Source organism: Thamnophis elegans, chromosome 12, assembly GCF_009769535.1.
Source record: "Thamnophis elegans isolate rThaEle1 chromosome 12, rThaEle1.pri, whole genome shotgun sequence".
NCBI classification, from domain to species: domain Eukaryota; kingdom Metazoa; phylum Chordata; class Lepidosauria; order Squamata; family Colubridae; genus Thamnophis; species Thamnophis elegans.
Genome location: NC_045552.1, coordinates 26,142,415 through 26,156,517, shown reverse-complemented (window position 1 = coordinate 26,156,517; position 14,103 = coordinate 26,142,415). Strand labels below are relative to the sequence as shown.

The following is a 14,103-nucleotide window of genomic DNA, read 5'->3' as shown; positions in this document are numbered from 1 at the left end:
GATCACTCAAAATCACAAGGATATGCAGGCCAAGTAGCCCGGTTAATTTTTCTTTGGAGTCAATTCAGGTCGTCCTAGACTGACAATCACAACTGACCCCAAAGAGCTTTGACCCATTTTACAATCTTTCTTGCATTAGTGGTTCACTGAATCCCTACACTTTTTACATTAGTAGCACAGTTGTAAAGTGAATCTGGCTTCCCCATTCCCCATTTGCTTGTCAGAAGATCACAAAAGGTAATCAAATGGCCCAGGGACACAGCAACCACCATCGATATAAGCTAGTTGCTATGCGTGCAAATCTTGATTATGTGACCATCGGGATGCTGCAAGTGAGAAAAATGCTCATAAGTCTCTTTTTTTCAGTTCTGTTGTGACTGAATGGTCATTAAATGAATGGTTGTATGTTGAGGATTACCTGTATAAGCTTTGAATGTTGCAGTAACTCCATTTGGATCATTTCCTGTTTCATGATTGTTGCTTTTCTTTTCTTTTTTTACAGTGTCCTCCATGTGAGAAGGGGTCATCATATGCAAATGTAAGTAAGAGTTTGATGTTCCTGTCACTCTGAGATTCCAACAAACTTTGAATGAAGGGAAGTGATCTCCCTTGAATGTTAGCTTGAACTGGCACTCAAGTGAACTTATAATTTCAATATGCAGTGTTTGGCTTTTTAACAGTGGTCCTTCCCTTATAAGTCCTCAACTTATAACCTATCAAGCTCCAGCATTTTCAATTAGCATGGTCCTTGTCCATGCTAGCTAGCTAGGAATTCTGAAAATTGGGACCTTAAAGCAGTGTTTCTCAATCTTGGCAACTTGAAGATGAGTGGACTTCAACTGTCAGAATTCCTCAGTCAACAAGCTGGCTGAGGAAGTCTGGGAGTTGACGTCCACCCATTTTAAAGTTTAGAAACACTGTTGCAGAGAGTAGAGAAGATGTGCGCCAAAAGAATCACTTGGAATCATATGGAAATTCTTGGTGGGACAAGACAGAAGATAGGTGAAGGCTCAAGAAGGCAGAGGTAGAATAGATAAGTAGAATAACAGACTTGGAAGGGATCTTTGAGGTGTTCTAGTCCAACCCCCTGTTCAAGCAGGAGACTCTGTACCATCTGAGGCTAATTCAGGCAAATAGTAGATTGAAACAATCCTGGTTTTGTGACTGTGGCCATCAGAATATTTGGAACAGCTGTCAATTGTCCCACTAGGGTTAAATTCAAATCATGGCCTACAGAACCTGGGGACAGACACTGATTACAATGCCAGAAATGAGACTATAAGAGTAAACAATAAAAATGAAGATAGGGGAGAGTCAACCCTAACTAATCTTCATATGCTTGGAATGAAGTCAGAAACGATTTCTGAGTCAGAAGCTCTTAATGTTGACAAGTTTTTCTTCCTGGCAAGTCTACTGTAAGAGCAGAACAATTTTGGGTTGCTCCAAGGAATTCTTATTATTTTTAGACTAATGGGCCTGCAGAAGATGGCTTGGTAATGAAAAAGATTTTCATTTAACCTATGTTAGGGCTTGCAGCACAAAATATTAGTGCTCCTCCTCTCTAAAAAGCAAGATAATTGGCCACTGTCTTTCAGCCTGTCTTCTTAGCAGCTGTTCCAAGGTCCTGTCATTGCTTACAGTCCTCCAAGAAAGTCTTCTCCTGCTTAATGAGTTTGCTTCAGGGTGGAGCTTAAAGCAAGACACAGGATCAAAGGAAGAATGGCAACTCTAGAGAGAAGGCATGGAAAGTAAACCCAAGCTTTAACTTGGGAGGGGGTTGGCAGGGGGAGGGGAAAATGATCAATTACTAATGCAATGCAATTCCAGAACAGATGTTCATTGACCATTAAGGGAAATTAGCCAGTCATTCACATATTCACAGAGTCAAAGGGGGTCATTTATGCCATCCTGTGAAACCTACTGTTCCACACAGAAATCCAAATTAAAGGTTTTCTGACAGATGGCTGCCCAGCCTCAGCTTAAATACATTTTGTGAAAGAGTCCAACACTTCCCTTGGTGCTGAGTTCCAAATTATTTTTACTATTAGAAAGTTTTTGCCTATTGTTGAATCAAAACCTATATAATTACTCCATCTCCTGCATTCTGATGTAGAACAATCTCGGTGATTATTTTTGCCATGCTTTTTCAAGAATTTCGTAGAATCAAAGGGTTTTGAAGGTCTTCTAGTCCAACCCTCTGCCCAAGGCAGGAGATCTTATACCAGTGATGGCGAACTTTTTCAGCAAAAATGAAGTTAGGTTTAGGGTTAGGTTTAGGGTTAGGTTTAGGGTTAGGTTTAGGGTTAGGGTTAGGGTTAGGTTTAGGGTTAGGGTTAGGGTTAGGGTTAGGGTTAGGTTTAGGGTTAGGTTTAGGGTACTGAGTGCTTGGGAATGCGCGGATTTGCCCTCCGCGATTATGTCATCGCGGTAAGGTCGCGTTTTTCCTTAGCGCTTTGAACGGCGCAAATTAGTCTTCGCGCTTATGTCTCCGCGGATAAGGGCTTCACGGATTTGTGGTGGAACCGAAAGGAGTGCCACAATCCCTGGTTCTTTCATTTCCCTTTTGAGAGATAGGGAAATTGTACACCATCTTCCATCATCTCTCACCTTCTTCAGAATTCCTTAAAGATAATATATAAAGGTTTGACCGAACCATTGGCAAGTTCTTCCAATATTCTTGCATATACTTCATGTAGTCCTGACGATTTGAATTTTCACTGTAAATACGTATTATCCAATAACGATGCTCAAACACCAAACATTTCTCATGAGCATTTATCAGTTCCAGTCTTCAAGCTTTTCCTTCACTCTGTATTTTATAATAGTTTTGTGAGATACATCCTTCCTTTTCAAAGATGCTATGAAGAAAATGTAGCTGTGTGGGTCTCCAGTATGTTTTCTGCCCCAGTGTAAGTTCTTGGTGTTGATTTTAGAGCCCTGGAACTCTTTTCTGCCCAAAGTCTTTGTTCAACATTAGTGGTTGTTCCTCCAGATTTTCCACCAGGGTGACTTGGCTGCAGGGGGCCCACTGTCCAAAGTGGGCATAGGGATCCAATCCATTGAAAAGGCCCCTCTCTCAATTCACTTTCTCTGTGTAATTACAAATAACATGCATAACTGTTGTCATTTGCACAGTAACTTTATTTATTTATTGCCCATCCCCCTCACAATAATGCCATAACTCAACTGATATCACTTGCCCTGTCAGGTACAATAAATCAGAAGCAAGGCAGTTCAAAGGACTGCAGATTTATTGTGTGCCAATGCTCTCTACAAAAATCTGAATTGCTAACAGTCAAGGCAAGTTGGTAGTAGATAAGAGCCAATGGAATTCAAGGTAGGCTGGGCTTAGATCTCTTATAAGTGAGAAGAGATTCGAGGCTGGCGACATACTTGACTGGCTCCCTCAGGCTCTGCCTGATCATCTCCTATATATCCTTTTTTATACCCTTGAGGGATTTAGATGATGGTGGAACTGATTATGAGCCATGGTGGCACAGTGGTTAGAGTGCGGTACTGCAGGCTACTTCTGCTGGCTGTCGGCTGCCTACAATTTGGCAGTTCAGATCTCACCAGGCTCAAGGTTGACTCAGTGTTCTATCTTTCTGAGATGGGTAAAATGAGGACCCAGATTGTTGAGGGCAATATGCTGACTCCGTAAGCTGCTTAGAGAGAGTTGTAAAGCACTGTAAAGCGGTATATAAGTCTAAGTACTATTGCTATTACAATTTTATTTTATTTACTTATTAAATGTTTATGCTGCCCATCTGCCCTATAAAGTTAGTCAGCAAAGAGAATAGAGGTCCGTTTAGCATTAGCTTAAGCTTTCGGCAGCTTTGCATCTAGTTTAATTTTAAGGGCCCACTTTTGTGCTAGGCTAGATAATTTTATCTTCCCTGGTCTATCAACTATTGCATATTTTGGGGGTGGTTGTTTGTTTACTCTAATGTTTTATAGCAACCTTATAGTTTGCTCAAGAATTTTAGTGCTGGGCAGCTTAGACAAATTAAAAACACTGCAGCCCTTCTCCAAAGAGTCTCCCTCTCCTAGTCAGGACTCCCAGTTGTAGCAAGAAGTGACTACAACTGAACGCGAAATGAGGTTGAGCAATCCCATTACCTACTGGGAATAATGGTGAAATCACCGGACCTCTCCATACACAAACAGAGTGTCACAAGACCCAGCAATATCTTTAGATCTTTTTTCTCTTTTGGCAGCTTGACTCTGCTGACTCAAAAGAATTAGCAGCAGCTGCAGAACTGTAACCCTCAATGGATCATTGATTCATCCATTGATTAAATTGTGCCTGCATCCCAGCCAAGCATCTCTTTCCCGGAACCTAGATTTCTCTCTTCTTCCTCCCTGGAAGTTGACTTCTAGCAATTTCTCACATTCATATGTCTGAGGACATGTGCTTTCCACAAATGACTGTCCACATCCTCCCACCCTCACCCACCTCTTCTGTTCCTCTCTGGCTTGCCTCCATCAGAACATCTGGATGACTGAAGAACACTCAGGTGGCTTCCAGATGTCAGCAAACACTGCTATGGCAACGACTGAAGGATGACAGGAGACAGTGGCAAGGGAGATTGCAATGCACACTTTCCTTCCACGTCTAGTGGCTGCCTAGTGGTTGCATAGGCATTTGTGGAGGGGGAGTCTCAGGGACAAAGTGGTGCCTTCATGGTTTTCCTGAAGACTTGGGATCGTCTTGGTAGGCATGGGTGATATGGACTTTCAACTTGAACTTGTAGGGGAACATGGTAATCTCATCACTTCCAACATCAATATTTCTTTTTGTCTGACTCAGAGTATGTGTCCCTTTAGTTCAGCATTAGCCACAGACTAATATTGACTCTCCCTGCATTCAGATAAGAAAGAGACTTTTAGATATGCTAGGAATAGAATAGAATAGAATAAGGAATAGGAACAAGATTGGAATAGAATAGAATAGAATAGAATAGCAGAGTTGGAAGGGACCTTGAAGGTCTTCTAGTCCAACCCTCTGCTTAGGCAGGAAACCCTACACCACTTCAGACAAATGATTATCCAACATCTTCTTAAAGACTTCCTGTGTTGGAACATTCACAAGTTCTGGAGGCAAGCTGTTCTACTGATTAATTGTTGTAACTGTCAGGAAATTTCTCCTCAGTTCTAAGTTGATTAGTTTCCACCCATTGCTTCTTGTTCTACCCTCAGGTAGAACAAATTCCTTGTTTGTCCAATCACTCTTGGCCAATAAAGAATTCTATTCTATTCTATTCATCTGTCTGGTCCTCCTGCAGTTTCCCCTTTTGACCCCTTTTGTCTCTCCTTGGGAGGACAGTTGTGTGGATGCCCAAGGGAGCTGGGGAGGTGGAGGATTCACAACCCATGGCAGGTGCTCTAGGAAGTCCTGTAGGCAAGCCAACCGTCAGCCAGGAAAAACTACATCACTGCAGACAAATGGTTATCCAACATCTTCTTGAAAACTTCCAGTGTTGGAGCATCCACACCTTGGGAGGCAAGTTGTTCCACTGATTAATTGTTCTAACTGTCAGGAAATTTCTCCTTACATCAGGGATTAAATCTGGAGTTCTCTGCCTGCTAGTGAGGCCTCTACTATAGAGCTAGGGATTTTCTCAAGTTAGAAATCTTTATTCCAAGAGTTGAGAAAGACCCAGGCCATTTACCTGACTCAAAATCTTACCTTCCATTAAGACCCGCATCCAAAAGTATAGGAATGTGTGAATCCTATTCCCCTTATGTTTTTTTTTAAGTTAGAGGTTCAGATCCCAGGGTGAAATCAGGTGAAAGATATACGCAGGACGTTTTGTGTGCTAGCCAATATTTTCAATAGCTGCTGCTGGCCAACAAAGGAAGATAGAAGAGACCAAAATTTGGATAATAACAACAATAACATCAGCGATACAACATGGAACAGCTTACATTACCTTTAACACCATCAAGTTACAACATCTGGTCCTTGTGAGGGATTTGATAGGTGGATTTAAAAAAAAGCCAAACCCAATCTAAACATCTAAACTAACTGTGACACCAGCTGCAATCATATCATATCCTAGTTGGTTATCCTGGTCTTATCCAATATTTTATCATCTTGGAAGCCACCTCGAGGCATTGGCATCAGGCAGTTTCTGAATTTGTTAAACAAACAACTGCAAAGCCACATTTCTACCTACTGAGCAGTTTTGCAGCCCCAAGCAAATGGGGACTTTAATAAGCCATTAACAGGCTACCCCTGGCCAACTAAACAAATCTTCTGAACTGTATCTCTCTGCTACATTGAAGTCAAATCTTCTGCCCCAAGTCTTCCCTCCTTTTGTACATCATGCCAATTTCTTATTAGCAGAGCAAAATAGAGAAAGTTGATTTGAGTGTTTTTGATGGTTGTTTTGAGTTTGGTTGCTGCTGGGCAGGCAGCCAAACACTAGGAAGCAGCAAGAGGAGGAATGGCTCCATAAATCAGCTCCCCTAGGATGAGAAAAAGGTTTTCTGCATGTGAGAATGTCTGGAAGAGATGGAGGCTATTGGCTGAGGTACTGTCTGCTGCTATGCTGGAGATACGAGCCCTAAAATTGCTCCTCTGCTTATGAAAGGAGAGGACAGGGAAGAAGAGAAACTAGGGGTGAAATTAAAACCACCTCGGCCCAGCTCGGGAGAGGTGATAGGGACAATTTGAAGTGGTAAAAATTGCCCCTGGTTGGCCCCGCCCACACCCTCTTCCATGCTGGCTGGGGAATTCTGGGAGTTGAAAACCACAAGTGTGTGTTTGTGTGTTTGTGTGTTTGTGTGTTTGTGTGTTTGTGTGTTTGTGTGTTTGTGTGTTTGTGTGTTTGTGTGTTTGTGTGTTTGTGTGTTTGTGTGTTTGTGTGTTTGTGTTTGTGTTTGTGTTTGTGTTTGTGTTTGTGTTTATGTTTATGTTTATGTTTATGTTTATGTTTATGTTTATGTTTATGTTTATGTTTATGTTTATGTTTATGTTTATGTTTATGTTTATGTTTATGTTTATGTTTATGTTTATGTTTATGTTTATGTTTATGTTTATGTTTATGTTTATGTTTATGTTTATGTTTATGTTTATGTTTATGTTTATGTTTATGTTTATGTTTATGTTTATGTTTATGTTTATGTTTATGTCAATCCTAGCTGCTTGTGCCTGGCGCTGCAGCTGAAGTAAACCGCCAAAGCCCCTGCCACCACTGGAATATCTGCTTCCGCCTCCTCCTCCTCCAACAGCACTGCCAGATTTTCCACCCAATGCTGCGGCTGAGGTGAAGCCACCAAAGCTCCCGCCAGCACTCCCACCCATGGCAGTGGCGCCTCCCCCTCTGCTCGGAGCACCTGAGCTGGGCTCCATGTTACCCCTCCTCCTCCGCCATGCTTTTGAGGAGCCATGAGGCCGCAGGAGCCAATAGGAAGGCGGCGGAGGGGGCAGGAGCAGGAAAAAAAGGCCTCATGGCTTCTCAAAAGCACGGCGGAGGAGGAGGAGGTGGCAAGGGTAACACGGAGCCCAGCTCAGGTGCTCCGGCAGAGGGGGAGGGGCCACCACTGCTGCCACAGGCGGGGGCGCCAGAGGGAGCTTTGGCGGCTTCACCTCAGCTGCAGCACCTGGCAGCAAATGTGGTGGTGCTGTTGGAGGAGGAGGCAGCAGCAGTTATTCTGGTGGCGGCGGGGGCTCGTCGGCATCTTCAGCGGCAGCCCTGCCCCCTGTGAAAAATATGAAGATGAAGCAGATCCGCGCAGATGATGTCACCGCAACATGACTGGAGAAGGAATTTGGGAGTTGAAGTCCACAAGTCTTAAAGCTGTCAGGTTTGAAGACCCCTAGTTTTTTTCCCTAAAGGGTTAGGGGTACAAGGAACTTGTAACTTGACAGCTTTAAGACTTGCATGCTTCAGTGCCAGAGTTTCTGAATAGGTACTTGGACCGACTAATTCCTAAGTTCATATCCAGTCACATGGGCAGCAAGCCACTCCCATTCGGTCACATGGGTTGCAAACCACTCCCACAAAGGAGGCCACACCCACAGAGTAGGTTCCAACAATTTTTGAAACCCACCACTGATCGGTACCATTGTCCCAGATTTCATGATGTTCCATCTCACCCTTGTCTTTGCGCTTTAGAGTCAGTCTATCCATGTCTGTATCTTATTTATTATTTCTTGTTCTGTGGAAGTCTCTTTATTTTTCCGTTTTTGTGCAAAAACCAATCTTGTCACCTTTAAAATAGGCAGCATTAAATATAGTCCCACCTTTGCCATATTTTATTTTGTGATCCCTAATAAAAATAATTGTGGCCTCAACTCAATCCTTTGATTTAGCATCTCTTCCAAACACTTTCTTATCTGGTTCCAAAAAGCCTTAGCTTTCGTGCACTCCCACCAGGTATGGTAGAAGTCCACAAGTCTTAAAGTTGCTAAGTTTGGAGACCCCTGACTTAAAGGAAAGACCCAAAATAATGATGGCAATTTTGAGTTGACACGGCTGTAGTCTACCCTTGGAGACACAATTCCCTAATTTTCATACATACGTATGTATGTAATGTATGTAATGTATGTAATGTATGTAATGTATGTAATGTATGTAATGTATGTAATGTATGTAATGTATGTAATGTATGTAATGTATGTAATGTATGTAATGTATGTAATGTATATATGTATGTTATGTATGTAATGTATGTAATGTATATATGTATGTAATGTATATATGTATACATTACATACATATATACATATACATATGTATGTAATGTATATATGTATAAATATAATGTATATATGTATACATATACATATACATACATACATATACATACATACACATATTAATCACAGATAAGAGTCTTATCAAACAGGAAAACAAACTCTACCCAGCTATCAGCTCTTGTCTACTTTATTAGGCACACAGTAACTCCCGTTAACCCTGAGATTTCAAGGATGCTGGGACATGTAGTTTAATAACAACCAGGAAATCACCAGGTTGGGGAAAGCAAGTAGAAAGATCAGGGGTGAAATTCAAAAAGAAGATATGCCAATTATTATGCCCAAAACAATAAAAGAAGTACGAGTCTTATTGCTCTTATGTAAGTATTTGTGTACCTCTTTTATTGCTTTGTGTATAATAATTGGTATATCTTCTTTTTGTAGGTCATTAGGGCAAAGAAGGGACATTTACTTGGCCACGCCCATCCACCCAGTCACATGACCACCAAGTCACAGCCACCAAGCCACACCCACAGAGCCAGTAGGAAAAATAGAGGAACCATTCTCACCCCAGCACCAGAACGTGCTCTGTGGCTTTATCCCATATTGATCTCTTTCATTTATAGCAGAAAAGGAACCCAGGCTCATGATCAGCCTGGCAACTAAATGTAGATTGTTCCGTGTTTCCCATAGCTGCTTATGGTTGTGAAAGTTGGACCATTAAATAGCTAGACAGAATGAAAATCAACTCATTCAAGCTGTGATGATGGAGAAGGCACCTGTGCATTTCTTGGACAGCAGAGATGACATACAAACAAGTGCTGGAGGGTATAAAACCAGACCTATCACCCGAAGGCAAAATCACAAAATTCCACTTTACTTATTTCGGTCATGTCATGCAAACATATACACTGGAAAAAGCAGTTATGCTCAGCCTGGTCAATGAGGCTGCCAAAACACACAGTCACCATTAAAGCCAACACCAGCCAGAAGATAAAACAACTGAAATAAGCCATACAAGATCAGAAAATGTGGAGAGAGTCCATAGAATTGCTGAGAATTGGGCACAATTGAATGGATAAGATCATTCATTGATGAATTTATTGGCTTGATTATTATTCTAATTATCCCCCTCTGCCCAAGACAGGACTATAATTCCTTGTTTCCTGGTGATTGACCCAAACCTAGCCAGACAGCTTTCATTCCTAAGGCATGACTAGAACTCACAGTCACCTCATTTCTTGACCAGCACTTTAACCACTAGATAGCTCTCATCTTCTAGATTTGCCATAGCTTTCCTCCCCAGGAGCAAGCTTTACCTCAGGAGAAATACCCCCTTCCAAGTTCTCAGACTGTAAAAGTGATGGTAGGAGGTTTGTTCTTTCAGACTTGCAATATTTTGTTAATGTAGCCTTACAGTAAAGTAGAATTTACTCATCTGATTGTGTGTCATGTCTACAGTTCACATGGGAAGGCTGACATCATTCTCCACCCATTATGTAGCTGTGAGCATTGCCCACTCTTATCTGACCATTGCCTAAGCAGCATCTCCCCGCCTCCATCAATCTCCCAAGATTGTTCCCACATATCATTACATATTAGTAAAAACGTATTTAATTAAAGCAGGCAGAAGCAGCAGACGATGCATTCGATAACATATTTTATTATTCATGAAGTCAGTGCCTGACATATTGTGATCCATCGGTGAAAGGCCAGAGAGAAAAGGCTGTTAAACTGGCTGCCATGGACAGGGAGTCCCATTGATTTAGAGGCGTCCTTTGATGAAGGCCCTTGCCCTTATTCCAATGAAACCAATGCTGCCATAATAGGGTGTAAGGTAAAGGTAAATGTTCCCCTCACACATATGTGCTAGTTGTTCCCATCTCTAGGGGGCAGTGCTCATCTCCATTTCAAAGCTGAAGAGCCAGTACTGTCCAAAGATGTCTCCATGGTCATGTAGCTGGTATGACTAAATGCCAAAGGCGCACAGAACGCTGTTACCTTCCCACCAAAGGTGGTCCCTATTTTTCTACTTCCATTTTTTACATGCTTTTGAACTGCTAGGTTGGCAGAAGCTGGGACAAATAATGGAACGTTACGTGGCACTAGGGATTCGAACTGCCGAACTGCTGAATTTTCTGATCGACAAGCTCAGTGTCTTAGCCACTTAGCCACTGCGTCCCTTAATAGGATATAGAGTAATGCTTATCCATTAGAAATTAAAGTTTGAGCTAAAAAGGGAAGAGAAGGTTCTGAAGACTGCCACAGAGAGCAGGGGGTCAAGTTATTTTCCAAAGCACTTGAAGGCCAGAGAAGGAATAATGGATGGAAACTGAGCAAGGAGAGATTCAACCTAGAAATAAGGAGGAACTTTCTGACAGTGAGAACAATCAACCAATGGAATAGAAGTTGCCTTTGGAAGTTGTGGGAGCTTCATCATTGGAAGCTTTCAAGAGGAGATAGGACTGCCATTTGTCAGAAATGGTGTAGGGTCTCCTGCTTAAGTGGGAGGGGGGTTGGATTAGATGATTTATAAGGTCCCTTCCAACTCTGTTAATCTGTTAAGATAAGTGTGAGGACTGGTTGTAAGTCACTTTTTTCAATGCTGTTGAAGCTTCAAATGGGCACTAAAGGAATGTGACCTGATACTTATATCCCCAAAGAGTTAAGGGTTCTTGGTAACATAGAGAAGAACAGGGCAACCTTACTGGATTTATATTGTTCATCCTCACCAATAGATGCTACAAGCTCATCAACTTTCTTGTTTATTTTTAGGACCAATTGTAGTTTTCTAAGGATTTTCACAGTTAACTCCGTGTAGGGAATGATACAGTTTATTGGTTATTTTATAAACACATTTTTATGCTTCTCTTAGCAAAAATACATTTTCATTTTCTTTCAGCTTTTTAAAAAGTTTTTAAGTAATTTATGTTCCTGGAAGAGAGAGAGGGAGAGGGAGAGAAAACAAACAAGAATATAGATAGAAAGTAAGAAATAGCAATACAAGAAAGAATCTGAAAACCAAACAAAACACACAACTGTGCCTTCCACCCTTCTTCCTATCTTAAAACTTTTCTGCTGCCTCTTCATCTCATTTTTCATCCCCCAATTGCCAAATCATCTGTTTGCTCTTCTCTTCTTTCAGCAAAAAGTTCAAATAAGACTTCCTGTATTGTTTTTGCTCTGATCAAATGGTCACCTTTGCTGTTTCTGCAAATTCAGTTAATTTTATCATCCAATCTTCCACCGTAGACAGTTTCTGACTTTTGCATACAGTAAGCTTCCTGGAACTTCACTGATTCTCCATTGGGGCGGGGAGGCTCAGGATCAACACCGATTGAGGTATTCCACATAGACATGAATGGCTTCTTTTTCTTCCATGCCACAGAGAGGAAAAAAAATGTACCTTTCCCACAGAGGTTCTCCTGCAAACATCTGGCTGGCAGTTGTGGTCGGAAGAGAGAACCCTTTTGGTTCAATCCCATAAAATTACACTTCTGTTCTGACTGACAGGCATTTTTTAAATGAAGGAAAAGAGCCATTTCAAGAGTTATACCAAACCTTTTCCTGAGCTTTCTAGCTGATTCAGGGCAGCCAGCAACAGCGTTCGCAAAAGTAGCTGCCTCAGGACCTGGTTTTCTTGGGGCAGTCAAAGGTTAGTCAGTTAATTTATTCTTTCTTTTTTGGCAGTGGGAAAAAGATAGGCAGAGGTATGCTACTGTAGCTCTGCAAAATATTTGAGTCCACTTTTTGTCGGTATGGATGGGCTGTGATTTCTTAGTGGAAATGATGAATTATCAACTCTTTGAAGGTTGACCAGGTCACAAGACAGAAACTACATGAACTACTGGAACTGAGAGGGGTCTTGGAATCCTAGTGGACAACCATTTAAATATGAGCCAGCCGTGTGCAGCAGCTGCCAAAAAAGCCACACAGTTCTAGGCTCCATAAACAGAGGGATAGAATCAAGATCACATGAAGTGTCAATACTACTTTATAAGGCCTTGGTAAGGCCACACTTGGAATATGGCATCCAGTTTTGGTCGCCACGATGTAGAAAAGATGTGGAGACTTAGAAAGAGTGCAGAGAAGAGCAACTAAGAGGATTAGGGGACTGGAGTTAAAAGATAAGAAGAACAGTTGCAGCAATTGGGTACATCTAGTTTCATGAAAAGAAGGACCAGGGGAGACATGATAGCAGTGTTCCAATATCTCAGGGGCTGCAACAAAGAAGAGGGAGTCAAACTATTTTCCAAAGCACTTGAGGGTAGGACAAGAAGCAATGGGTGGAAACTGATCAAGGAGAGAAGCAACTTAGAACTGAGGAGAAATTTCCTGACAGTTAGAACAATTAATCAGTGGAACAATTTGCCTCCAGAAGTTGTGAATGCTCCAACACTGAACGTTTTTAAGAAGATGTTGGATAACCATCTGTCTGCAGTGGTGTAGGCTTTCCTGGCTGATGGTTGGCTTGCCTAGAGGACTTCCTAGAGCACCTGCCATGGGTTGTGAATCCTCCACCACCCTGTAGGGCATCCACACAACTGGCTGCCTGTTGATCTCCGGGTGCACTTCAAGGTGCTAGTTGTCACCTACAAAGCCCTTCATGGTATTGGATCTGGGTACTTGAGAGACCGCCTACTGCCAATTACCTCCACTAGGCCAATAAGATCCCATAGATTAGGCCTCCTCCGAATTCCATCAGCCGGCCAATGTCGGCTGGCAACTACCCGGAGGAGAGCCTTCTCGGTGGCTGCTCCGACCCTCTGGAACGAACTCCCCGTGGAGATACGTACCCTCACCACCCTCCAGACCTTCCGCGTAGCCCTTAAGTCCTGGCTGTCCCGACAGGCCTGGGGCTAAAGATTTCAACCCCACTCGAATAGTATGACTGTTGTGCTTTTTTAATGATGTATTGTTTTTTATGTTTGTAACTTGTTTGTCCTCCCTCCCCCTGAATTGTGAGCCGCCCTGAGTCCCCTCAGGGAAAAGGGCGGCATACAAATAAAGTATCTATCTATCTATCTATCTATCTATCTATCTATCTATCTATCTATCTATCTATCTATCTATCCTTCTCCCAGGGAGAGACAAAAGGGTCAAAAGGGGAAACTGCAGGAGGACCAGACAGATGAATAGAAAAGAATAGAATAGAATAGAATAGAATAGAATAGAATAGAATAGAATTCTTTATTGGCCAAGTGTGATTGGACACACAAGGAATTTGTCTTTGGTGCAGATGCTCTCGGTGTACATAAAGAAAAATAAAATAGAATACATTCATCAAGAATCATAAGATACAACACTTAGTGATAGCCATTGGTTACTAATAAGCAATCAAACTATATTAGGGAACAAATGAAACAATATAAATTTTAAAAGATGTGAGCAACATGGTT

General features: G+C 41.9%; 1 protein-coding gene across 1 annotated transcript in view; it reads left to right on the top strand.

The window, feature by feature from the left end:
• The window catches only part of COL16A1 (collagen type XVI alpha 1 chain), a 297,538-nt gene that overhangs the window by 137,559 nt on the left and 145,876 nt on the right, over window positions 1-14,103 (top strand). The window contains exon 10 of the mRNA XM_032227775.1: window positions 503-538. Coding sequence (XP_032083666.1) covers window positions 503-538 — 36 coding nt within the window. The remainder of the gene's footprint in view (window positions 1-502; window positions 539-14,103) is intronic.